Raw genomic sequence first — 27,741 nt, forward strand, 5'->3', positions numbered from 1 at the left:
TAGTGTTACGTATTCGGGCAACAATAATATAGATGAGTTAGGCAAGGGGTTTTATAACGAATAACACGTTTATTAAACACTGATAACAAACCCCCTTCAAATGTAAACAAACCCAAACAATGATCCGAGCTCAGCTGCTCAAACAGTCCTTAATAGCGTTGCAGACCCAAACAGTCTTTAAAGCAGTATTGAAAAGAACTCAGTTCTCTAAAGCGAATTGCCGAATGAAAACAGTTCAAAGAACGATATGCCGACAGTTCAAAAGCTCACGGTACTTTTAAAAGGAGAGACTTTTTAAAGCGATGTAAATTCTCTTCCACGTCGATGTCCTTCGATTCCCAGCGTCGAACTCCCACGTCTAATTTTATTAAATATAACAGCTTAAAGTGACTGACCTTCCTTCCACCATATTCTCAATCTCCCGCTTTTTCAGCGGAGACTATCGTGAGAATAGTAAACGAAATCCTTCCGAATGAGGATCACACACGGTCGAAGTCAATCCATTGAAAATCGATTCTTCTCAATTTATCTTCCAAACTTCACTCTCCCTTGGCAAAGAAACCGTTGGCTCTGACCTTTTAAACTTTAGGCATTAACAAAACTTCATTTTTAACTAAACTGCGTCATCACATTAAATCACACAGTGATATGAAGTCATCTTCGCAAATCCAGCCACGAACTGCCCCACCTGACAGGGTGGGTCTTCCTTTTATACCCTGTAGAAAAAACCTGTCACATGACCTCTACTGGCGGGAAAATGACATCACTCCACCATTACCCCATGTCCAGTATAACTTCAACCCCAGTCACGTGACAAGGGTACCACTATCACGTGTCACGGGTACGTAACACTAGGTAGGTGGCATGGTTTTCCCTGGAACAGAAGAGGCTGAGGGGTAATTTTATAGTGATTTGTAAAGGCGTGAGGGGGGTGGATGGTCACAGTCACAGTATTTTTTACTCGGAGACTAAAACTAGAGAGCGAAGGTTGAAGGGGAGAGGGAAAAGGTTTTGTGTTGCACAGGTTTTTCGGTATCTGCACTCTTTCTTGTGGCAGATGTTTATTTATTTACCTATTCATTACGTATTTTTAAGTGTTGGCGCGTGGCCAAATGGTTAAGGCGTTGGTCTAGTGATCTGAAGGTCACTAGTTTGAACCTTGGCTGAGGCTGCGTGTGTGTCCCTGAGCAAGGCAGTTAACCACACATTGCTCTGTGACAACACCGGTGCCAAGCTGTATGGGTCCTAATGCCCTTCCCTTGGACAACATCGGTGGCATGGAGAGGGGAGACTTGCAGCTTGGGCAACTGCCGGTCTTCCATTTAAAAAAAAACCTTGCCCAGGCTTGCCTGGAAACTTTCCAAGGCACAAATCCTGGTCTATCGAGACTAACGGAGCATTAAGAGACTCCTAGGTAGGAACATGAACAAGAGAAGAATGGAGGGCTACCACCACCCCGGTAGAGTATTTCATCTTCCCTCCACTCTTTGTGTTTATATTTTAAAAAATCCTTGCCTCTGACGTCCTTCCTCTACTTTCCCCCAAACACTTTGAAATTGGAAAAGTGTGTATGGAACTGGAGGAGATAACAGAGGTACTTAATGAGTACTTGGCTTCAGTATTCACTACGGAAAAGAATCTTGGCGATTGTAGGGATGACTTACAGTGGACTGAAAAGCTTGAGCATGTAGATCTTGAGAAAGAGGATGTACTGGAGCTTTTGGAAAGCATCAAGTTGGATAAGTCGCCAGGAACGGATGAGATGTACCCCAGGCTACCGTGGGAGCTGAGGGAGAGGATTGCTGAGTCTCTGGCGATGATCTTTGCAACATCAATGGGGACGGGAGAGGTTCCAGAGGATTGGGAGGTTGCAGATGTTGTTCCATTATTCAAGAAAGGAAGTAGAGATAGCCCAGGAAATTATAGACCAGTATGTCTTACCTCAGTGGTTGGTAAGTTAATAGAGAAGATCCTGAGAGGCAGGATTTATGAACACTTGGAGAGGCATAATATGATTAGGAATAGTCAGCATAGCTTTGTCAAAGGCAGGTCATGCCTTATGAGTCTGATTTAATTTTTTGAGGATGTGTCTAAACACATTGATGAAGGAAGAGCAGTAGATGTAGTGTATATGGATTTCAGCAAAGCATTTGATAAGGTACCTCATGCAAGGCTTATTGAGAAACTAAGGAGACATGGGATCCAAGGGGACAATGCTTTGTGGATCCAGAACTGGTTTGTCCACAGAAGGCAAAGAGTAGTTGTAGACGGGTCATACTCTCCATGCAGGTCGGTCACCAGTGGAGTGCCTCAGGGATCTGTTCTGGACCCCTTCTGTTCGTGATTTTTATAAATGACCTGGATGAAGAAGTGGAGAGATGGGTTAGTAAATTTGCTGATGACACAAAGGTTGAAGGTGTTGTGGATAGTGTGGAGGGCTGAGAAGTGGCAGATGGAGTTCAATCCAAATAAGTGTGAAGTGGTTCATTTTGGTAGGTCAAATATGATAACAGAATATAGTATTAATGGTAAGACTCTTGGCAGTGTGAAGGATCAGAGGGATCTTGGGGTCTGAGTCCATAGGAACTCTGTGGTTAAGAAGGCGTACAGTGTATTGGCCTTCATCAATTGTAGAATTGAGCTTAAGAGCCGAGAGGTAATGTTACAGCTATATAGGACCCTGATCAGACCCCACTTGGAGTACTGTGCTCAGTTCTGGTTGCCTCTCTACAGGAAGGATGTGGAAGCTATAGAAAGGATGAAGAGGAGATTTACAAGGATGTTGCCTGGATTAGGGAGCATGCCTTATGAGAATAGGTTGAGTGAACTTGGCCTTTTCTCCTTGGAGCAACGGAGGATGAGAGGTGACCTGATAGAGGTATATAAGATGATGAGAGACATTGATCATGTGGATAGTTTTTCCCAAGGCTGAAAGGGCTAGCATGAGAGGACACAGTTTTAAGGTACTTGGAGAGTACATACAGAGGAGATATGAGGGGTAAGTTTTTTACTCAGAGAGTGGTGAGTACCAGCGATGGTGGTGGAGGCGGATATGATAGGGTCTTTTAAGAGACTCCTGGACAGGTATATGGCGCTCAGAAAATTAGAGGGCTATGGGTAACCCTAGGTAATTTCTCAGGTAAGGACTTATTCAGCACAGCTTTGTGGGCTGAAGGGACTGTATTGTTTTCTCTGTTTCTAATTCTGGCCATCTTCTCCCTGGGAAATTGTCTCTGGCGCTATCTATTACCTCTTATCATTTTGTACTCCTTTAAGAAGTCACTTCTTGTCCTTCTTCACTCCAAAGAGAAAAGTCCTAGCTCACTCATAAGAGATGCTCTCTAATTCAGGCAACGTCTTGGCAGATCTCCTCTTCACCCTTCTTTAAAGCTTCCACATCTTTCCTGTAATAAGGTGACCACAACTGAACACAATATTCCAAGTGTGGTATAACTTGTGTTTTATAGAGTTGCAACATTATCTCACAAATCTTGAACTTAATCCCTTAAATAATGGAGGCCAACACACCAGACATCTTAGCTATCTTAGTCTTTGAGGGATCTATGCACATGTACCGCAAGATCCCTCTGTTCTCCACACTGCTAAGAATCCTGCCGTTAACTCTATATTCTGCCTTCAAATTTGACCTTCTAAGTGAATCACTTTCACGCTGTTTGCTGGGGTTGTGTTGGAATGGGCTGGCTCAGCCAGCCTGGGCCAGGGTTGAGACCGACGTCATGTGGGTCACTCTGATGATCATGTCTGTGTGTTGGGGCTGGTTGTGAGGTATCAGAAAGAACACCTACTGCACTAGAAGCTTAATTAGTCTCTTGAATCTGGAGTGAGGAGGGTAAAGTCATGTCTTTTGTACTGCAGATCAATGGTACAGATGGAGAGATCGAATATGAGGAGATCACACTGGAGAGGGTAAGCCATTCACTGAGATGTGTCCTTGTTCGGAACATGGATGTTGCTGAAACACTGACAGATCTGCCCCCGTGGCCATTTGATAAATATAAAGATTAATTTTATTTGTCATATGTACAGTACATCGAGATGCATAGTAAAAATATGTCATTTGCATCAAATCAGATGAGTGAAGATTTGCTAAGGGCAGCCCACAAGTATCACCATGCTTCCAACACTAACATAGCAAGCTTACAATTTACTAAGCTGTCGTTGGAATGTGGGAGGGAACTGGAGCACTCAGAGGAAACCCACACTGTCATGAGAAGAGCGTGTAAACTCCCTACAGCCACCGCCACTTCTGTAGCTTAGGCACTGCACTTTCCCATTGACAGATCCAATCCAGTCCCTTCCACCCTCAGCATAACCTACTCTCTAACATTTATTCCATCACCCCTCACCTTCCTCAAAACACACACTTTCAGACTCTCCAATGTCAGCATCTCCATTGTACCCTCCCACATATAGTCCTGTGACCCTCTCTCCCTCTCCCCCACTCACTCACAAACTATCTCACATCTGGCTCCCAATATCAAACCCACCCCCCCACCTGTCCCACAGAGAGACACTGGTTCCACAGGAGGAGCCATCGCCCTCACTCCCCCTCTACCCACCTGCTTCCTCACCGCTGTTTTGTGTCCTTTCCCAGGGGAACTCTGGTCTTGGATTCAGCATTGCAGGAGGCACGGACAACCCGCACATTGGAGACGACCCCAGTATCTTCATCACCAAAATAATCCCTGGTGGGGCAGCAGCTCAAGACGGCAGACTCAGGTATATGGGGGAGGGGAGTCTCTGCCCAGCTCTAGTACCATGCAATGAGTGTGAACAACAGCAGGAGTTCATAGGTACAGAGTGCCATTCAGTCTCCATACAGTTTATAAACATGACTCACCACGTTTAACCCCGGGAGTGTGTGATGGGACAGCGTAGAGAGAGCTACATTCTGTGTCTGACCCCAGGAGCATGTGATAGGGCAGTATGGAGAGAGTTTCACTGTGTCTGACCGCAGGAGTTTGTGGTGGGACAGAGTGGAGGGTGCTTCACTCTGTGTCTGACCCTAGGAGTATGTGATAGGACAGTATAGAGGCAGTTTCACACTGTATCTGACCCCAGACGTGTATGATGGGACAATGGAGAGAGTTTCACTCTGTCTGACCCTGGGAGTGTGTGATGGGACGGTGTGGAGGGAGGGTCACTCTGTGTCTGACCCCGGGAGTGTGTGATGGGACAGTGTGGAGGGAGATTCACTCTGTGTCTGACCCCGGGAGTGTGTGATGGGACAGTGTGGAGGGAGCTTCACTCTGTGCCTGTCCCTGGGAGTGTGTGATGGGATGGTGTGGAGAGAGCTTCACTCTGTGTCTGACCCAGGGTGAGTGTGATGGGACGGTGTGGAGGGAGATTCACTCTGTGTCTGACCCCGAGAGTGTGTGATGGGACAGTGTGGAGGGAGATTCACTCTGTGTCTGTCCCTGGGAGTGTGTGATGGGACGGTGTGGAGGGAGGGTCACTCTGTGTCTGACCCCGGGAGTGTGTGATGGGACGGTGTAGAGGGAGCTTCACTCTGTGTCTGACCCCGGGAGTGTGTGATGGGACAGTGTGGAGGGAGATTCACTCTGTGTCTGACCCCAGGAGTGTGTGATGGGACAGTGTGGAGGGAGATTCACTCTGTGTCTGACCCCGGGAGTGTGTGATGGGACAGTGTGGAGGGAGCTTCACTCTGTGCCTGTCCCTGGGAGTGTGTGATGGGACGGTGTGGAGGGAGATTCACTCTGTGTCTGACCCCGGGAGTGTGTGATGGGACAGTGTGGAGGGAGATTCACTCTGTGTCTGTCCCTGGGAGTGTGTGATGGGACGGTGTGGAGGGAGCTTCACTCTGTGCCTGTCCCTGGGAGTGTGTGATGGGACGGTGTGGAGAGAGCTTCACTCTGTGCCTGTCCCCGGGAGTGTGTGATGGGACGGTGTGGAGAGAGCTTCACTCTGTGTCTGACCCTAGGAGTGTGTGATGGGACAGTTTGGAAGGAGCTTTTCTCCGTGTCTGACCTCAGGCGTGTGTGATGTGACGGTGTAGACGGAGCTTCTCTCCACGTCTGACTGCAGGAGCTTGTGATGAGATGATTTAGAGGATGCTTCACTCTGTGACCTAAATGTTGTCCCTGCTAAAGTAATACAGATGAGCTGGTGATGGGACTTCAGATGTCTGGATGTCTGTTTGTAAGGGTGAGTTAGATTTTGATTGGTTTTGGGGTGACTGAGATGTGCTAAAGTTGCCAGTGAGCCATGGTTGCAGATTGGGAGCTGAGTGCCGATGATTCTCCCAATGTGGGGCAACCAGTCACTGAGCAACAGGCTTGTTTTATTTTTCAGTCATGAGTTGCAATATGTTCCAAGACCAGACTTGACTGCAACCAATCTGAACCCCACCTGAGTACATGTAATTTGTTCATACCTAACCTAGAAAAGCCAATAAAAAGACTTGAGCAACACACAGTGGTGCTGCAGGACCTCAGCTGGTCAGGCAGCATCTATGGAAGGGAAAATTACAGTTGATGTTTCATAGAACAGTACAGGCCTTTTAAGATCAATCTAACCTTTCTCTTTTACATAGCCCTCTATAAATGTTCCCATTGAATCTGCCTCTACCACCCCTGGCAGGGCATTCTATGCACCTGCTACACTCTGAAATAATTAAAAGCTACCTCTGACATCCCCCAATATTTTCCTTCATTTGCCTTGAAATTATACCTGCTTGTGTAAGCTATTTCCACCCTGGGGGGAAAACGCGCTGGCTGTTCACTTTTTATGCTGCTTATCTTCTGTGCACCTCTGTTATCTCAGGCAGAAAAAGCCAATAAAGAGGCTCAAACAATGTACAAAATGCTGGAGGAACACTGGGTCAGGCTGAGGGAAAATGACAGTTTGTCTTTCAGGTTGAGACCCTTCACCAGAATTGGCCCCCTGCTGATCTCGACCAACCTCCTTTTATGGGAGTGACAATAGATCTGTTCCCTTTTGGTGGTCACTGTGATATCCATTCCTATGCATGACCATTCTGTCATGGCTGGGTGTGTTGTCACATTGTATAGGGTAGTGTTAACACCCATGGGTCTGAACATTAATAGCCTATGGGAAGAAGCGTTGTTAAGGGTGGGAGTGTCAAACCACAGGTGAGTTAACACCCTTTGGGGGTTTGAACATGGGTGGGAGCATTGATACCCACAGATGGGAAGGTTGTTAGACACCCCATGGGTGGCTCCATCATGCCCTTGAACTGAACTGCTCGCACCTGGGGGTGTGAGCATAGACAACACTGGGCGTGAGCGTGAAGCCAGGTATGAGCGCTGACACCTGTGGCTGTGAGCATGACACCCATGGGTGTGAGCTTTGACACTGTAGGTATGATAGTTGGCACCCGTGGGCCTGAGCATTGACACCCATGTGTGTGAGCATTGATACTGTAGGTATGATCGTTGGCACCCATGGTTGTGAACGTTAACACCTATCTATGTGCAGGAGCATTGGCTCTGTAGGTAGGAATATGGACACCCATGTGTGTGAGCATTGATACTGTAGGTATGATCGTTGGCACCCATGGTTGTGAACGTTAACACCTATCTATGTGCAGGAGCATTGGCTCTGTAGGTAGGAATATGGACACCCATGTGTGTGAGCATTAACACCCGTGGGCCTGAGCCTTGACATTGTAGGTATGAGTGTGGACACTCATGGACATGAGCATTATCACTATAGGTATGAACTTGGACACCTCTGGGTTAGAGAATTGACACCCAGTGATTGGGAGCAATGGCTCCAATGGGCATGGACACCCTGCAGGCACCACGTGCCAAACCCTGGCACCCATATGTGGTCATGGCGCTCTGACAAATTCTGTCCTCTGGCTGTGCAGGGTGAATGATAGCATCCTGTTTGTGAATGATGTGGATGTCCGGGAGGTGACCCATAGCACAGCTGTGGAAGCGCTGAAGGACGCTGGCTCCATCGTCCGGCTCTACGTCATGCGCAGGAAGCCGACAGCTGAGAAGATCGTGGAGATCAAACTCATCAAAGGACCCAAAGGTAATAGCAACTGGGATGCGGGAGGGCTGACTCAATGACTGAACCCCTCCCTCCCTTCTCCCTCGCAATCTCCATCCCTCCCTCCGATTCAGCTGCTTTGAATCTAACAGTATAACAACCCCACAACATTCAATTACTGTACAGCTACATCATAACAGGCCCTTCCAGCCCAACGAACAGGCACTGCCCAACCACACCAATGTGACCTATAAACCTACTAACTTGTACATCTTAGGAATATGGGAAAGATCCAGAGCACCCAGAGGAAATCCACACAGTCACGAGGAGAACGTTCAGACAGCTGCGGATTTGAAGCTGGGTTGCTTGTGCTGTGTTACGCTACCTTGCCACCCCAAAGTTCTCTGGCTTTGATTTCTTGGTGAATCTCTACCAGGTTTTTGCCAAGACCAGTGTGCCTCCTGCTCCTGAGTGAAATCAGTCATTGTAATTCACAGCAACAGCTTTGGGATAATGGCTTTTTTGGAACAAGACCTGTTTGCCATTAGTATTGGCACAGGCGAGTGTGATGACATCACTGCAATTTACGTTGAAGGTCAGAAGATGTAGCGTCAGACCTCCCCCTCTCTTCCACCTTTCTTGCCTCCTTTGACCCCACCCTGGTGTCTCCTCTGAAGGTCCACTGCATGTTACATCCCATCTCCATTCCCACCTCTCTAGGGTTTCCTCTGGGTGCTCCAGTTTCCTCCCACATTCAAAACATGTACAGGTTAGGTTAGTGAGTTGTGGGCATGCTATATTGGCACCAGAGGCTTGGCAACGTTTGCAGGCTGTCCTTGCCGATTTTCAGTGAGAGAGATTTGCTTGGAATTTCCCATCAGATTTTCCAGAGACTATCTAGTTCCCACTGTGGTCTTCTCCATGATGTGTCTGCTCTTTAGTTCTTTGTCCAAGGGCGCTTTCATCCTTCCAAGAGGAGCCTGACCTATCCTGGGATCATTTCAGTCACTCACCTTTTGGTCCATTGTTGTCCGTTATCTAAATCTGGATTGTTAATGTGGATGATAATGTGGTAGTGTGATAATGTGGTGTTATCAGCAAATTTGCAGATAACACAAAGATTGGGGGTGTAATGGACAGCAAGGAAAGTTTGCAAAGCTTGTAGCAGGGTCTGGACCAGCTGGAAAAATGGCTGGTGGAATTTAATGCAGACAAGTTTGGGGTGTTGCACTTTGGTAGGACAAACCAGGATAGGTCTTACATTGGTGAGCAGTAGGACATGGAGGAGTGCGGTAGAACAGAGAGTTCTGGGAATACATGTCCATATCATTGAAAGTTGCATCACAGGTACATAGGATCATATAGAGAGTTCTAGGCACATTGACCTTCATAAATCAAAATATTGAGTTCAGGCATTGGAGTTGTATAAGATGGTGAGGCCAAATTGGGAGTATTGTGGGCAGTTTTGGTCACCTATCTACAGGAAAGAGTACAGAGAAAATTTGCAAGGATTTTGCCAGGACTGAGGACCTGGAAAGTTGGAATAGGTTGGGACTTTATTCCCTGGAGTGTAGGAGAATGAGGGGAGATTTGACTGAGGTATACAAAATTATGGGAGGTATAGATAGGGTAAATGCAAGCAGGCTTTTTCCACTGAGACCAGAACTAGAGGTTATAGGTAAGGGGTGTTAAGGGGAAACTTGAGGGGGAATCTCTGAGGTGGTAAGAGTGTGGAATGAACTGCCAGCAGAAATGGTGGATTTGAGTTTGATTGCAATATTTAAGAGAAGCTTGCATAAATACATGGATGGGAGGGGTATGGAGAACTACAGTCTAGCTGTGAGTTAATGGGACTAGACAGTATAAATTTGGCAGAGTAGATGGGCTTGTTTCTGACTCTATGAAATGTAAGGTAGCCATGGGAATGTGACTGGCAGTGTTGGTCACTCCTAATCAACAATGGCATCCTGATAGTCTCACTTTGGGAGGGAGTGTCACATTCTGTATCCTATTCCTCTGAGCGTGGTTCAGGCAATTCCAGCTCACCACATGCTTTCTGTGCTGTTTTACACTGCAGGGCTTGGATTCAGCATTGCCGGAGGGATCGGCAATCAACACATTCCAGGAGACAACAGCATATATGTCACAAAGATCATCGAGGGTGGAGCAGCACACAAGGATGGCCGCCTACAGATAGGAGACAAGATCCTGGCGGTGAGTGAGTCTTGTGTGTGGACTCCATTCCACCCGGAGTCCCCAGTCTTAACATTCAGGTTCTAGTGTTCTAGTGTTCTTCCAACATTGACTATGAATCAAAAAAAGTGTGCTCCATTTAACATTGGAAACTATAGCTACTGTGCTCAATAGCAATAATAAAGTGCAATGTTTCACACTGTGGTACAGAGGGATCTGGTGATGCTCATACAGTAACCAAAATCATCATGTAGCTTCAACATGTCAGTGGGAAGACAACTGCAGTGTTAGAGGTGTAAGCATCAGGAGGATCTGTTCGCCTCATTATAGGAAGGACAATCTCAGTCCTGATGAAGGGTCTCAACCCAAAGCATCAACTCTCCATAGATGCTGCCTGACCTGCTGAGTTCCTCCAGCATTGTGTGTGTGTAACATGGGAATGATGTGGAGGCTTTAGAGAGGGTGCACAGGAGATTTACCAGGATGCTGCATACCACATGTTGATCGAGCTAGGCTTTTCTTTTTGGAGCAAAGGAGGATGCGAAGTGATTTGATGGAGGTGTGCAAGATGATAAAAGGCAAAGATCAAATGGCTAGCCAGAGACTTTTTTGGAAATGGCTAATATGAGGGGGCATAATTTTAAGATGACTGAAGGAGAGTTTAGGAGGGGGATGGCAGAGGTAGATTTTTGGACACTGTGTATGGTGAGTACGTGCAGACGCATAAGGGACATTTAAGAAACTCTTAGATAGGCACATGGATGATAGAAAAATGGAGGTCTATCTTGGAGGAAAGGGTTAGATTGATTTTAGTAGGTTAAAAGGTCAGCAGAACATTGTGGGCCGAAGGGCCTGCACTATGTTGTAGTGTTCTATGTTCTATTTGTTGGTCTAACCATGCACATTTGGACTAAAAACCAGAACATAATGGAGATACTCAGCAGGTCAGGAAGAATCTGTGGAAAGAGAAACATGGTTAAGGTTTCTGGCTAATAACTTGTACCATTTAAAGAAGAACCTGTGCATTGGGGACAGTTTAGAGAAGGTTCACTAGTTAGATGATGTAAGATTGTTATCAGCAAGCAGTTTGCACCAATCTTCTTTAGAGTTTTGATGGATGAGAGTCACGGAGCAATAAAGCACAGTAACAGGCCATTCAGCCCATCTAGTCCTTGCCAACCATGGCGTCCACTCACCTAGTCCCAACTATTTGCATTTGGCCTCTATCCCTCCAAGCCCCGCCCCACAATGTACCTATCCAAGTGTGTCTTAAATGATACCATGAACCTGCCTCAACCGTTTCCTCTGGCAGTTTGTTCCATGTACTCACCACCCTCTGTGTGAACAAGTTACCTCTCAAAACCCTTTCAAATCTTTCCCTCTTGCGCTAAGTCTATGTCCCTAGTTGTAGACTCTGCTGTCCTGGGGAAAAAGTCTGTTTATATCCATCTTACCCTCACTTGTCATTTCTATAAAGTTCTCCCTCATTCTCCTACATTTCTTGGTTTTGTGGCTGTCTGTGTGAAGACAAATCTTAGGGCTGTATACTGCACACATACTTTGATAATAAATGTACTGTGAACCCTTAAATAAAGACAAGGCCTGGCCAGCCTCTCCCTATAACTCAGGCCTTGTTGTTGTTCAGTTGTTAAGTCGAGTCCTAGTCTAAGTCGAGTTTTCATGGCAAGATACACAAGTAGATAGCCAGGCCTTCTTGCTTCCACACAGATACTGCTCCTGCCCAGGTTGGGACCCAGCTGGGTTTGAACACAGGACCATATGCCTGAGAAATAGTCAGATGTTTCCCATTATGGGAAGGCCAAATAATTTTAAGGTGATTAAAGGGAAGTAGAATGGGGATGTCAGATGCATGGAGGAACAGACAGATACATTAGGGACATTTAGGAAACACTTGTATAGGCACATGGATGATATCTAGGGAGGAAGAGCTAGCATAGTTAGAAAGTCAGTAGGCCTGTGCTGTGCTGTAATGTTCTATAAGAGGCAGAATTATCCATTCAGCCCATCAGGTTTTCTCCTCCATTCCATCATGGCTGCTTTACTATTCCTCTCAATCACATTCTCCTGACTTGACCCCATAACATTTTATATCCTTACTAATCAAAAACGTGGCCACCTGTGGCAATGAATTCCACAGGTTCATCACCCTCTGGCTAAAGCAATTCCTTTTCATTTCTTTTCCTAAAGGGATAATCTTTAAATTTTAATTTTTAAATCCTTCCAATAGAGAGATGAGAGTTTTAAAACTATGCCACTCCCTCAACAGAACCCAGAGTGGGTTGGCCAGTATGAAGGGAGTGGTGGGACATGGTGATGAGGGAACAGGGTCCCAGCACAAGTGAGCACTCTGGGCAGTGGAGGTACAGAGAGTTGACGACGGATTTCGTAGGCTCGACAATGAACTCAACAATTCAGATAGGCTTTTAATATGGGGTTTCCAGCATCCAGTCAGCAATAATGGTGCAGTTCCCATTTATTTTTCCCATTCCCATTCCAGCACCATCGCTCCTCTATTTCTCACTCTCTGGTCCTCATCATTCCTTTCTTCTGTCCCTTTCAAACTAGCTCTCCTCTAACTGAAAAGGGAAAGAACTGCAGATGCTGAATATCTAAAATAAGAACCCAAAGGTGCAGGTCAGGTCAGGCAGAATTTGTGGAGAGTTTTAAAGTTAGACGTAGAACAGTATAGACTAAAGGTCCACGATGTTGTGCTGACCTTTTAACCTACTCCCAGATCAATCTCTTCCTTCCCTCCTACGCAGCCTCCATTTTACTTTCATCCATGTACCAATCTAAGAATCTCCTAAATGTCCCTAACGTATCTGCCTCTGCCACCACCCCAACAGTGCATTTCATGCACCCAGCACTCTGGTGGGGGCAATCCCTACCTCTAACTTCCCCTTTATACTTTTCGCCAGTCACCTTAAAATGATGCCTCCTAGTATCTATTCTGGGGAAAGGTCTCTGGCTGTCCATTTGATCTATGTTTACTGTCAACACCTGTATCACTTTATCTTCCTTCACCCCAAAGAGAAAAGCTCCAGCTCACTCAACCTATTCATGCTCAATATCCCAAGTATGGACTAACCAGGGCTTTATAGAGCTGCTACGTTACTTTGCTGCTCTTGAACTTACAGTTCTTCCCACTTCTGTAACTTCCAAACATTAACGGTGCAGTAGAAATGTAACTATGCATGGATGGTGCGCCCAATTATCCCAGGCAGGAACTGCAGTGAGACGTACAACTGCTTACAGAGAATGAACAATGAGTTTGTTAAATGTTGGGTAAAGTTCAAAACAACATTTAAGGAAGTACTCCAGGTCTTGGTGGGTGTGCTGGAATCTCTAGAGATCCAGTGGAACTTTCCCACACTTCAACTTCTCTGATTTATTTCTGCTTCAGGTAAACAATGTGGGGTTGGAGGATGTCATGCATGAAGATGCAGTGGCTGCCTTGAAGAACACGTCAGACATTGTGTACCTCAAGATCGCCAAACCCACCAGTCTCTACATCAACGATACCTACGCTCCTCCTGATATCACAACCTGTAAGTGAAGATGGGGGAATGTCCTTATACCGCCTGGCTGGTCACAGTCTCTCCCTGTAGTCCTCCAGACACGTTGAGCACACATCCAGATACACAAGCTCAAATAGATGATTGGCCAGACACCAATAGTACCATAGATACTGTAGAGTCTCATAGGACAGTGGGTCGTATCGCACACTCCCAGGGTCAGACACTTTCATAGAACTTCACTCTGTGTCTGACCCTGGGAGTGTGTGATGGGACAGTGTGGAGGGAGATTCACTCTGTGTCTGACCCTGGGAGTGTGTGATGGGACATTGTGGAGGGAGCTTCACTCTGTGTCTGACCCTGGGAGTGTGTGATGGGACAGTGTGGAGGGAGCTTCACTCTGTGTCTGACCCTGGGAGTGTGTGATGGGACAGTGTGGAGGGAGATTCACTCTGTGTCTGACCCTGGGAGTGTGTGATGGGACAGTGTGGAGGGAGATTCACTCTGTGTCTGACCCCGGGAGTGTGTGATGGGACGGTGTGAGGGAGCTTCACTCTGTGTCTGACCCTGGGAGAGTGTGATGGGATGATGTGGAGGGAGCTTCACTCTGTGTCTGACCCCGGCAGTGTGTGATGGGACGGTGTGGATGGAGGGTCACTCTGTGTCTGACCCCGGGAGTGTGTGATGGGACGGTGTGGAGGGAGATTCACTCTGTGTCTGACCCCGGGAGTGTGGGATGGGATGATGTGGAGGGAGCTTCACTCTGTGTCTGACCCCGGGAGTGTGGGATGGGATGATGTGGAGGGAGCTTCACTCTGTGTCTGACCCCGGGAGTGTGGGATGGGATGATGTGCAGGGAGATTCACTCTGTGTCTGACCCTGGGAGTGTGTGATGGGAGGGTGTGGAGGGAGCTTCACTCTGTGTCTGACCCCGGGAGTGTGGGATGGGATGATGTGCAGGGAGATTCACTCTGTGTCTGACCCTGGGAGTGTGTGATGGGAGGGTGTGGAGGGAGATTCACTCTGTGTCTGACCCTGGGAGTGTGTGATGGGACATTGTGGAGGGAGCTTCACTTTGTGTCTGACCCCAGAAATGTGATATGGGACGGTGTGAGGAGACACACATATGATGAGAGATGGAAGTTGGGGTTGGGGTGATTTGCAGTCATCTTGTGCTGTAGCTGTTCCTGTTTCCTCTCCCCATGCACCTTCTCTAACAGTCTCTCCCTATGCTCAAGCCTACTCCCAGCCCCTGGACACCGAGCTTGGACACTCAAACTACCTGGGCACAGACTACTCACAGACCCTCACCCCCTCCTCACCACGCCGTTACTCGCCTGTGCCCAAAGGGTTGATGGGAGAAGACGACATCCCACGGTGAGTGACCTTCTGTGAAGTGACCGCTCCCCATTAGTGCCAAAGTTTCTTCAGTTTGTTTTTATACCTGTGTGTCTGTGACATCCATCATCTCTGCTTCTGTCTCACATGGCAATATGGGATCACAGTGTGCTGGGGTTTGAGTTGATCCCCGGACTCCGATGTTAATATCAGTTCCCAGTCTATCCCTGTCCATCATGGGCAAAGCCCTCGCTGCCACTGAGAACATTTACAAGGAGTACTCTCACAAGACTTTTTTCTTGAGCGGTTTGATCAAGGGACGACTGTGCAAGCGCGTGGATGTCAGTGAGTTAGACAGGCGCGAAGTTTAAAAGGAGACAGCTTTACAGAGCAGGTGTTGGAAGAGCTGGTAACAGAGTAGAGGGCTTTGGTTCAATGGGGCTTTGGTTATAGTGGGTGGAGGCCAGACAGGTCATCTGTGCAGAGTAGAAACAGGAAGTATGCCTGTGAGGCCGGTGTTCTGTACTGGGTGTCAGATGTGGGAAGTCCGAGAGACTCCAGCCTCCCGGACGGCCACATCTGTGCCAAGTGTGTCGAATTGCAGCTCCTTAGGGACCGGGTTAGGGAACTGGAGATGCAGCTCAATGACCTTCATCTGGTCAGAGAGAGTGAGGAGGTGACAGAGAGGAGTTATAGGCAAGTAGTCACACTGGGGCCTCGCGAGACAGTTAAGTGGGTAACAGTCAGGAGAGGGAAGGGCAAGAGGCAGTACTAGAGGGTATCCCTGTGGCTGCCCCCCTTAACAATAAGTACTCCTGTCTGAGTACTGTTGGGGGGGACAGCCTACCTGGGGGAAGCACCAGTGGCCGTGCCTCTGGCACAGAGTCTGGCCCTGTGGCTCAGACGGGTGGGGAAAGGAAGAAGGCAGCGGTAATAGGGGACTCTAGTTAGGGGGTCAGACAGGCAATTCTCTGGATGCAGGAAAGAAATGCGGATGGTGGTTTGCCTCCCTGGTGCCAGGGTCTAGGATGTTTCTGACTGCGTGCACGGGAAGGTGAACAGCTAGAGTCATGGTACATATTGGTACCAACGACATAGGCAGGAAAAGGGAGGAGGTCCTGAAAACAGTCTACAGGGAGTTAGGAAGGAAGTTGAGAAGAAGGACCTCAAAGATAATAATTTCAGGATTACTACCTTTGTGCCACGTGACAGTGAGTATAGGAATAGAGTGAGGTGGAGGATAAATGCATGGCTGAGGGATTGGAGCAGGGGGCAGGGATTCAGATTTCTGAATCATTGGGACCTCTTTTGGGGCAGGAGTGACCAGTACAAAAAGGACAGGTTGCACTTGAATCCCAGGGGGACCAATATCCTGGTGGGGAGGTTTGCTTAAGGCTATTGGGGAGAGTTTAAATGAGGATTATTGGGGGGTGGGAACCGAACTAAAGAGACAGAGGAAGGGGCTGTTGGCTCACAAATAGAGAAAGCTTTGAGACAGTGCAAGAGGGAAGATAGGCAGGCAATAGGTCAGACCAACGGTTTGAGATGTGTCTATTTTAATGCAAGAAGCATCATGAACAAAGCGGATGAGCTTAGAGCATGGATCAGTACTTGGAGCTATCATGTTGTGGCCATTACAGAGACTTGGATGGTTCAGGGGCAGGAATGGTTATTTAGAGTGCCAGAAAGAACAGGGAGGGAGGTAAAAGAGGTAGGGGTCAATAACTCTACTGTGTGTTTTTAATAGACCACCCAATAGAAACAGGGACATCGAGGAGCAGATAGGGAGACAGATTCTGGAAAGATGTAATAATAACAGGGTTGTTGTGGGAGATTTTAATTTCCCAAGTATTGAATGGCATCTCTCTAGAGCAAGGGGTTTAGATGGGGTGGAATTTGTTAGGTGTGTTCAAGAAGGTTTCCTAACACAATATGTAAATAAGCCTACAAGAGGAGAGGCTGTACTTGATCTGGTATTGGGAAATGAACCTGGCCAGGTGTCGGGTCTCTCAGCGGGAGAGCATTTTGGAGATAGTAATCACAATGCTATCTTCTTTATGATAGCATTGGAGAGGGATAGGAACAGACAAGTTAGGAAAGTGTGTAATTAGAGTAAGGGGAAATATGAAGCTATCAGGCAGCAACTTGGAAGCATAAAATGGGAACAAATGTTCTCAGGAAAATGTATGGTGGAAATGTGGCAAATGTTCAGGGGATATTTGTGTGGTGTTCTGCATAGGTATGTTCCAATGAGACAAGGAACCATGGTGTACAAAGGCTATTGAAAATCTAGTCAAGAAGAAAAGAAAAGCTTACAAAAGGTTCAAAAAACTAGGTAATGATAGAGATCTAGAAGATTATAAGGCTAGCAGGAGGGAGCACAAGAATGAAATGAGGAGAGCCAGAAGAGGTCATGAGAAGGCCTTGACAGACAGGATTAAGGAAAACCCCAAGGAATTCGACAAGTATGTGAAGAGCAAGAGGATAAGACATGAGAGAATAGGACCAATCAGGTGTGACTGTGGAAAAGTGTGTATGGAACCAAAGGAGATAGCAGAGGTCCTTAATGAATACTTTGCTTCAGTATTCATTATGGAAAAGGATCTTGGCGATTGTAGGGATGACTTACAGTGGATTGAAATGCTTGAGTATGTAGATATAAAGAAAGGATGAGCTGAAGCTTTTGGAAAGCATCAAGTCGGATAAGTCTCCTGGATCAGATGAGATGTACCCCAGGCTATTGTGGGAGGCAAGGGAGGAGATTTCTGAGCCTCTGGCAATGATCTTTGCATCATCAATGGGGTTGGGGGAGGTTCCAGAGGATTGGAGGGTTGCAGATGTTGTTCCCTTATTCAAGAAAGGGAGTAGAGATAGCCCAGGAAATTATAGACCAGTGAGTCTTACTTCAGTGGTTGGTAAGTTGATTGAGAAGATCCTGAGAGGCAGGATTTATGAACATTTGGAGAGGCATAATATGATTGGGAATAGTCAGCATGGCTTTGTCATGCAGGTCATGCCTTACAAACCTGATCAAATTTTTTTGAGGATGTGACTAAACACCATGATGAAGGTAGAGCAGTGATGTAGTGTATATGGATTTTAGCAAGGCATTTGATAAGGTACCCCATGCAAGGCTTATTGAGAAATAAAGGAGGCATGGGATCCAATGAGACATTGCTTTGTGGATCCAGAATTGGCTTGCTCACAGAAGGCAAAGAGTGGTTGTAGACAGGTCATATTCTGCATGGAGGTCGGTGACCAGTGGTGTGCCTCAGGGATCTGTTCTGGGACTCCTTCTCTTCATGATTTTTAAAAATGACCTGGACGAGGAAGTGGAGGGATGGATTAGTAAATTTGCTGATGACACAAAGGTTGGGGGTGTTGTGGATAGTGTGGAGGGCTGTCAGAGGTTACAGCGGGACATTGATAGGATGCAAAACTGGGCTGAGAAGTGGCAGCATATAGTATTAATGGTAAAACTCTTGGCAGTGTGGAGGATCAGAGGGATCTTGGGGTCCGAGTCCATAGAACACTCAAAGCTGCTGCGCAGGTTGACTCTAGTTAAGAAGGCTTACGGTGCATTGGCCTTCATCAACTGTGGGATTGAGTTTAAGAGCCGAGAGGTAATGTTGCAGCTATATAGGACCCTGGTCAGACCCCACTTGAGGTACTGTGCTCAGTTCTGGTCACCTCACTACAGGAAGGATGTGGAAACTATAGAAAGGGTGCAAAGGTTATTTACAAGGATGTTGCCTGGGTTGGGGAGCATGCCTTATGAGAATAGTTTGAGTGAACTCAGCCTTTTTCCCTTGGAGCAACAAAGGATGAGAGGTGACCTGATAGAGGTGTACAAGATGATGAGAGGCATTGATCATGTGGATAGTCAGAGGCTTTTTCCCCAGGACTGGAATGGCTAATACAAAGTAGGTACAGAGGAGATGTCAGGGGTAAGTTTTTAAAAAAATGCAGAGTGGTAAGTGCGTGGAATGGGCTACCGGCGACGGTGGTGGAGGTGGATACGATAGGGTCTTTTAAGAGACTCCTGGATAGATACATGGAGCTTAGAAAAATAGAGGGTTATGGGTAACTTTAGGTAGCTTCTAAGTAAGTACATGTTCGGCACAGCATTGTGCTGTAGGTTTTCTATGTTTTTAATAAAGCAGCATCCATCAGGGACCGCCCACCATCCAGGCAATGCTCTCTTCTCGCTGCTACCACTGGCCAGGAGGTACAGGAGCCTTGGGTCCCACAGCACCAGATTCAGGAACAGTTATTACCCTTCAACCATCAGGCTCTTGAACCAATGTGGATAACTTCACTCACCTCAACTCTGAACTGATTCCACAACCTACAGACTCACATTCAAGTTGTCTAAACTCATATTCTCAGTATTATTTTTAAAAATTGTCACAGTTTGTCTTTCTTTTGTGCAAAACTGTGTATCTAAGCTATCTTATGTATTTATGTTTATTGTGCTTTTTATTGTGTCTTTATTGCTGCATCACATCCGCAGTGACAAGTTCTTTACACTGGTGTACTGGGAATGGCATTACATAGTCTTGAATTTGAACTTGGTTGTTCATCAGTGTTTCGTTATGTCTAGTTTTCGTAAATTCTAATACCTGTATTTCTTTATTTCCCTGTAAATGCCCGCAAGAAAGCGAATCTGAAGATAGGAGATGGTGATGTATACAAAGTTCAAATTAAATTTATTAGCAAATACATATATGTCACTACACACAACCCTGAGATTTATTTTCTTGCGGGCATTCACAGTATTTACAAATAAACACAATCGAATCAATGGAAGACCACACATAACAAGACAGACAAACAACTACTTTGCAAAAGACAACAAACTGTGCAAATACAAAAAGAAAAAACAATCTGATAAAGCAATAAATATTGAGAATATGAGATGAAGAGTCCATAGGCTGTGGGAATAGTCCAGTGTTGGGGTGAATTAATTGACTGAAGTTATCTCCACTGGTTCAGGAGTCTGATGGCTGAAGGGTAATAACTGTTCCTGAACCTGGTGGCGTGGATGCTGAGGTTCCTGTACCTCCTTCCTGATGGCAGCAACAAGAAGAGAGCATTGCCTGGCTGGAGAGGGCTCATGATGATGGATGCTGCTTTCCTCTTCATGAAGACGTGCTCAGTGGTGGGGAGGGCTTTACCCATGATGGATTGGGCTGAATCTAATACTTTTTGTAGGTTTTTCCATTCAAGGGCCTTGGTGTTTCCATACCAGGCAATCAGACGGTATACTCACCACTGTATGTCGATAGATGTTTGTCACTAGATGCTGAACCTTTTCAAATATCTAGGCAAGTAGAAGTGCCGCTGTGCTTTCTTTGTAATGACGTACTGTATATGTGCTGCACCCAAGACACATCTTTTGAAATGATAAAACCAAGGAATTTAAAGTTGCTGACCCTCTCACTTTGATAATGAGTTTTGCTTTAAACACAAAGCGATTCTGCAGGTGCTAGAAATCCAGAGTAACACACACAGAATGCTGGAGGAATTCAGCAGGTCAGGCAGCAGCTATGGAGAGGAATAAGCAGTAGACACATGGAGACAAAACCCTTCATCAAGATCTGCTGATTTCCTCCAGTTAAATGTTACTTTGACTTTTGACCTTTGACTTTGACCTCTTCTACCAGGGAGCCTCGGAGAGTGATGATCCACCGTGGTTCAACAGGCCTGGGCTTCAACATCGTGGGCGGTGAAGATGGGGAGGGCATCTTCATCTCCTTCATCCTGGCCGGTGGCCCAGCGGACCTAAGTGGGGAGCTCAGGAAGGGAGACCAGATACTCTCGGTAATGTGGGATTACACTGTGTTAACTCCACTCAGGGTGATGGGCAGCAGGGGCAGGGCATTTATTTATTGTTCTGCAGTAATTGCCCAGATGAGCGACTGGAACTAGCACTGCCTGTCAGGAGAGAATGCCTCCAAGACGTACTCAGAGACATCCATTGTCTGGACTATTGAAGGCGAACTAGCAAAATATTTCAAAGTCAATTAGACATAGGAGCAGAATTAGGCCATTTGGCCCATCAAGTCTGCTCCACCATTCCATCAAAGCTGATTTATTATCCCTCTTAGCCCCATTCTCCTGCTTTCTACCTGTGACCATAAGATCAGAAGATATAGGAGCAGAATTGGGCCATTTGGTCCATCGATTCTGCTCTGCCATTTCATCATGGCTGATCCAAGTTTCCTCTCAACCCCAATATCCTGCCTTCTCCTCATATCCCTTCATACACTGACCAATCAAGAATCTATCAACCTCTGCCTTAAATATACGTAAAGATTTAGCCCCCACAGCAGCCTGCAGTAAAGAATTCCACAGATTCACCACTCTCTGGCTAAAGAAATTCATCTTCATCTCTGTTCTAAGTGGATGCCCCTCTATTTTGGAACTGTGTCCTGTGGTCCTAAACACTCTGACCACAGGAAACATCCTCTCCACATCCACTCTTATCACCATTCGATAGGTTTCAATGAGATCATCCCTCATCCTTCTGAATTCTAGTGAATACAGGCCCAGAGACATCAAATATGACAAGCCATTCAATCCTGGAAACATTTTTGTGAATCTCCTTTGAACCCTCTCCAGTTTCAGCACATCCTTTCTAAGATAAGGCGCCCGAACCTGTTCACAAAACTCCAAGTGAAGCCTCACCACTGCTTTATAAAGCTTCAACATTACATCCTTGCATTTATATTCTAGTCCTCTTGAAATGAATGCCTTCTTCACCACAGACTCAACCTGCAAATGAACCTTTAGGGAATCCTGCACAAGGACTACCAATGCACCGCAGATTTTTGTATTTTCTCTCCATTTAGAAAATTGTCAACCCTTTCATTTCTTCTACCAAAGTGCATGACCAGACACTTCCTGACTCTGTATTCCATCTGCCATTTCTTTGCCCATTCCCACAATCTGTTTATGTCCTTCTGTAACCTCTCCACTTCCTCAAAACTACCTGCCCCTCCACCTATCTTCATATTGTCAGCAACCTTTGCAATAAAGCCATCAATTCCACCATTCATTTAATATAATGTAAAAAGAATCGGTCTGGAACACCACTAGTCACCGGCCACTGCTTTATCCATGCTGGTATCTTCCCTGTAATACCATGGCTCATAGCTGGTTAAGCAGCCTCATGTGTGGCACCTTGTCAAAGGCCTTCTGAATATCCAAGTACACAATATCACTCGATTCTCCTTTGTCTATCCTGCTTGTTATTTCTTGAAAGAATTCCAACAGATTTGTCAGGCAAGATTTTCCCTTGAGGAAATCATGCTGACTATGGCCTATTTTGTCAAGTGGCTCCAAGTACTCTGAGACCTCGTCCTTAATAATCGTCTCCAACATCTTCCCAACCACTGAGGTCAGACTAACTGGCCTGTAGCTTCCTTTCTTCTGCCTCTCTCCTTTCTTGAAGAGTGGAGTGACATTTGCACTTAACCTTTGACATCTTTACTGATCAAGAAACCATCAACCTCCACTTTAAATATATACAATGACTTGGACTCCACTGCTATCTATGGCAGTGAATTCCACAGATTCACCACCCTCTGGTTAAAGAAAATCCTCCTCATCTACAGGGATGTCCTTCTATTCTGAGGCTGTGCCCTCCAGTCCTAGACTCCTCCACTATTTGAAATATCCTCTTCATGTCTGTAGCAGCTGCAACTATCAGCCACACCATCAACCGGTCATGTTAAAGTGTCCTGCAGCCGACCATCCTCCTGATAATCTGCAAATGACTGAGCAGTTGTATTACACCAGCCTAATTGGTTTGTGCCATTCTGCTACAGCCAGAGGGGTGTTCTCTGGAGCTGCTTCATTTATGCCATATCTTTTTAAGGAGAGGAATGTTTTCTCTTTCCTGCAATTTACTATGGACTGGCCAGCATCGAATATAAACCCGCAGTCAGGAGATGAGTGATGCTTGGTTTGAGGAGTATTTACTATGTTGTTGTAACCCTGTTCTGTTTAGCTGATTCAAGTTTGGACTCTAGAACAGTTCTGTTGAGTTTGTAAACATTTTGGGTAAATAAAACCCCTATTTTTTTCACCTTTACCTGCTCTCCCAGTTTTATGCTTATCCTGGTCCTTCACAATGCCCTTTCAATATTCAATAGTTTTCAATGAGATCTCCCCTCATTCTTCTAAACTCCAGCAAGAATAGGCCCAAAGCCACCAGGTGCTCCTCATACCTTAACCCTTTCATTCCCAGTAGTGTCCAATTTAGAGGGAACCTGCAGGGAGTGGTGTGCTCCTACCGGGAGGTTTTATTACTGTTATACGCTTGGAATGGTGTGCAAAGTTACCATCCCATTACCTAAGGGCAGCGAATCATTAGAAAATTGGTTTATTGGTGTCACAGGAACTGAGATAGAGTGAAAAACCGTTCTTTTTGTGTGCCTTCCATATGGATCATTTCATCACATTATCTCATTAAGGTAGTAGGAGAGAATGCAGAGCGAAGTGTCACAGTTACAGGTTATGCAGTACAGGCAGACAATAAGGTGAAAGAGTAATGGTGAGGTCAATTGTGCATTTTACCAGATTAGGGAAGCATTGCATCGCAGGTTAGAAACTGATCTTGAGCCTGGTGGTTCGAGCTGTCAGGCTTTTGCACCTTCTACATAATGGAAGGGAGGAAGAAAAGAGTGAATGCCCAGGGTGGGACACAGGCATCATGAAGTGTAGACAGGATCCATGTTTCCGCGGTGTGCTGAGCTGTGAGGTTCTTTGTGGTTACAGGCAGAGCAGTTACCATTCCATGCCATGATGCACCTGGAACATGCGGAGTATATTTTCCTTCTTCTCTTGGATTGGGAAATCAAAAACTAGAGGGTATAGATTTAATGTGGGGGGGACAGGAGATTTAATAGGAATCTGAGAAGCAATTTCTTCACCCAGAGGTGGCTGAGGCAGGTAAAAGACATTTGGACGGGTACATGGTTAGGAAACATTTGGGATGTGTAGGCAAGTAGGGCTAGTTTGTTTATTAATGTAGCACAGAGATGACCCTTCAGGCCCTTTGAGTTACACCATCTCAGCAACCCTCGATAAACCCTCACCTAATCATGAGATCAGTTAACCCACTGTGTATGTCTTTGGAGTGTGGGAGGAGACTGGAGCACACAGTGAAAACCGTCACATCTCCCAGGAGGGACTTTCAGGCTCCTAACGTTACAGATGCTGCCACAAATGAACTCCAAACTGCGGAAAGGCCTGAGCTGTGATTGTGCTGCTTTACCATGGTGGCCTGCCATTTAGATTGGTGTGTTGGTCAGGGAGGGATGTAGGGTCAGAGAGGGTTGCAGAGACAGGGAGGGGTGTAGGGGCCAAGTAGGGGGGGGGGGGTCACAGAGACAGGGAAGGGTGTAGAGGCCGGGGGGATTCACAGAGACAGGGAGGGCTGTTGGGGCCAGGGAGGGGGGGGGAGTCACAGAGACAGGGAGGGCTGTTGGGGCCAGGAAAGGGGCTCACAGAGACAGGGAGGGGTGTTGGGGCCAAGGGGGAGTCACAGAGACAGGGAGGGGTGTTGGGGCCAAGGGGGGGTCACAGAGACAGGGAGGGCTGTTGGGGCCAGGAAAGGGGCTCACAGAGACAGGGAGGGGTGTTGGGGCCAAGGGGGGGTCACAGAGACAGGAGGGGTGTTGGGGCCAAGGGGGGGGGGGTCACAGAGACAGGGAGGGGTGTTGGGGCCAGGAAAGGGGCTCACAGAGACAGGGAGGGGTGTTGGGGCCAAGGGGGGGTCACAGAGACAGGGAAGGGTGTAGAGGCCGGGGGGGTTCACAGAGACAGGGAGGGGTGTTGGGGCCAGGGAGGGGGGGGGGGGTCACAGAGACAGGGAAGGGTGTAGAGGCCGGGGGGGTTCACAGAGACAGGGAGGGGTGTTGGGGCCAGGGAGGGGGGATTCACAGAGACAGGGAGGGGTGTTGGGGCCAAGGGGGGGTCACAGAGACAGGGAAGGGTGTAGAGGCCGGGGGGGTTCACAGAGACAGGGAGGGGTGTTGGGGCCAGGGAGGCGGGGGGTCACAGAGACAGGGAGGGGTGTTGGGGCCAGGGAGGGGGGGGGGGTCACAGAGACAGGGAAGGGTGTAGAGGCCGGGGGGGGGGTCACAGAGACAGGGAAGGGTGTAGAGGCCGGGGGGGTTCACAGAGACAGGGAGGGGTGTTGGGGCCAAGGGGGGGTCACAGAGACAGGGAAGGGTGTAGAGGCCGGGGGGGTTCACAGAGACAGGGAGGGGTGTTGGGGCCAAGGGGGGGTCACAGAGACAGGGAAGGGTGTAGAGGCCGGGGGGGTTCACAGAGACAGGGAGGGGTGTTGGGGCCAGGGAGGGGGGGGGGTCACAGAGACAGGGAAGGGTGTAGAGGCCGGGGGGGGGGTCACAGAGACAGGGAGGGGTGTTGGGGCCAGGGAGGGGGGGGGGGTCACAGAGACAGGGAAGGGTGTAGAGGCCGGGGGGGGGGTCACACAGGGAGGGGTGTTGGGGCCAAGGGGGGGTCACAGAGACAGGGAGGGGTGTTGGGGCCAAGGGGGGGTCACAGAGACAGGGAAGGGTGTTGGGGCCAGGGAGGGGGGGGGGGTCACAGAGACAGGGAAGGGTGTAGAGGCCGGGGGGGGGGTCACACAGGGAGGGGTGTTGGGGCCAAGGGGGGGTCACAGAGACAGGGAGGGGTGTTGGGGCCAAGGGGGGGTCACAGAGACAGGGAGGGGTGTTGGGGCCAGGAAAGGGGCTCACAGAGACAGGGAGGGGTGTTGGGGCCAAGGGGGGGTCACAGAGACAGGGAGGGGTGTTGGGGCCAAGGGGGGGTCACAGAGGCAGCGAGGAGTGTAGGGGCTGGAGGGAATTACATGGTGTGGCGGGGTGATGGGGAAGGGGCAGGTGATTGGTGCAAAGAGCTGCAGCTGGACCATTCCAGAACAGTTACTGACCCACAATGATCCACCTCGTGCTCCCAAATATGATCTCTAACACCTAAGGGCATCACTATTTTAATCTTCCTCTCTCTGCCACATGGCAAGCACTGAAGGGAGAGAGAACGTGGTTGGAGGGGACGAAATGGCCTCCCTGCCCAGTGGACTCTGAATGCCAATCTCTGCTCCTTGTCACTGGCAGGTGAATGGAGTGGACCTGCGGAACGCCACCCACGAGCAAGCTGCTGCCGCGCTGAAGAACGCAGGACAGACCGTGACTATCATTGCTCAGTACAAGCCAGAAGGTGAGGCTGAGGGTACAGCTGAGGGGCGGGGTGGTGAATATGGCCAATGCAACAGTATGACCTGGGAGGTGGGGCAAAGGATGGAGGGTGAGGGTGAGGGTCAGGGCAAGAGTGGTGGGTACTGCTGGGGTAGGAGGGCAAAGGATAGAGTAAAGGCTGAAGGTGAGGGTGGTGAATATGACCAAGAGTGAGAGTCATGATATGAGCAGCAGGCGAAGGACAAAGATTGGGAGTAGTGGGCGAGAGTGGCGTGGTGGGAGGGCAATTGGTGAGTATGTATGTGAGAGTGATGGATGACTTGACCTTGCTGTGTGTGGGAGGGGTCTGTCCTTACCCTCGCAACCTCATTCCCCGGCACTGTCTGAGATGGTGACACTCAGGGAACTCGTGCCGTGGAATGAGGGAGCTGCAAGGCCAGGGGGGTCCCTGAGCCACTGGTTGTGTTCACCATTCCTTCCTCACTGCCAGAGTACAGCCGGTTTGAGGCGAAGATCCACGACCTGCGGGAACAACTGATGAACAGCAGCATCGGCTCAGGGACCAGCTCACTGCGCAGTAACCACAAACGAGTCTTCTACATCCGGTGAGACCAAATCCCCCATCCACTTCTTCTCCAGATAGTGTCATCCACCATACCCCCAGACAGTCTCAGCCCCATCCCTGACACTCTTGATCTCCCAGTATGCCCCATCGTGGCCGTTGCCTGCCTGCACTTTACCATAACTGTGACACTTCATTCTACATTTTCTTTGGTGTGCTTATGGATCTGTTACAAACAAAAGCTGCCAATCCGTGACAATAACAAACACCATGGCATCCATACAGCTGGTTTCACAGCACTGAGACAGTACCAGAGAAGAGCTATGACAGAATGCAGAATGAAGTGTCACAGTTACTGAGCAAGTGCACTGCAGGCAGATAGTAAGGCACGGGGCCAGTATGAGGTAATAGATAAGATTTTCCAGATTAGCTTTAATTGTCACAAGTACAGTGAAATGTGTCATTTACATCAATGACCTGGACAGTCCGAGGGTGCGCTGGGATCAGCTCTGAAGCTCCAACACCAACATAGCATGCCCACAATTCACTAACCCTAACCTTGGAACCGGAGCACCCAGAGGAAACCCACATGGTCATGGGGAGAGCGTACAAACACCACGTGGACAGTGGTGTGAATTAATCTCTGATCACTGAGATCAAGGTACACTACCAAGGTAGACTGGGAGATCAAGAGTTCATCTTTATGGTACAAGAGGTCTGTACAATGGGTTTAGAAGCTGTCCTGGAGCCCAGCGCTGCCCTGTGATCACTCCCTCATCAACCTGTACCTTGCTCCAACAATACGTCTAACCTCTGACCTTCACACATTCCATCTACCGTGTCCCGATAGGGCTTGGGTGGAGGGGAGTAGAGTCCA

General features: G+C 47.8%; 1 protein-coding gene across 9 annotated transcripts in view; it reads left to right on the forward strand.

The window, feature by feature from the left end:
- LOC140729370 (disks large homolog 4) overlaps positions 1 to 27,741 on the forward strand; it is a 731,896-nt gene that overhangs the window by 675,181 nt on the left and 28,974 nt on the right. For 6 of the 9 annotated variants that reach the window (XM_073049034.1, XM_073049036.1, XM_073049041.1 and 3 more), the window contains 9 exons: positions 3,877 to 3,927; positions 4,616 to 4,740; positions 7,874 to 8,043; positions 10,079 to 10,215; positions 13,619 to 13,763; positions 14,951 to 15,107; positions 20,735 to 20,891; positions 26,222 to 26,324; positions 26,793 to 26,907. In XM_073049034.1, coding sequence (XP_072905135.1) covers positions 3,877 to 3,927; positions 4,616 to 4,740; positions 7,874 to 8,043; positions 10,079 to 10,215; positions 13,619 to 13,763; positions 14,951 to 15,107; positions 20,735 to 20,891; positions 26,222 to 26,324; positions 26,793 to 26,907 — 1,160 coding nt within the window. The remainder of the gene's footprint in view (positions 1 to 3,876; positions 3,928 to 4,615; positions 4,741 to 7,873; positions 8,044 to 10,078; positions 10,216 to 13,618; positions 13,764 to 14,950; positions 15,108 to 20,734; positions 20,892 to 26,221; positions 26,325 to 26,792; positions 26,908 to 27,741) is intronic. The other 3 variants (XM_073049035.1, XM_073049038.1, XM_073049043.1) reach the window with 1 other exon arrangement.

The sequence above is a fragment of the Hemitrygon akajei genome, chromosome 6 (genome assembly GCF_048418815.1).
Source record: "Hemitrygon akajei chromosome 6, sHemAka1.3, whole genome shotgun sequence".
In the NCBI taxonomy this organism is placed as follows: domain Eukaryota; kingdom Metazoa; phylum Chordata; class Chondrichthyes; order Myliobatiformes; family Dasyatidae; genus Hemitrygon; species Hemitrygon akajei.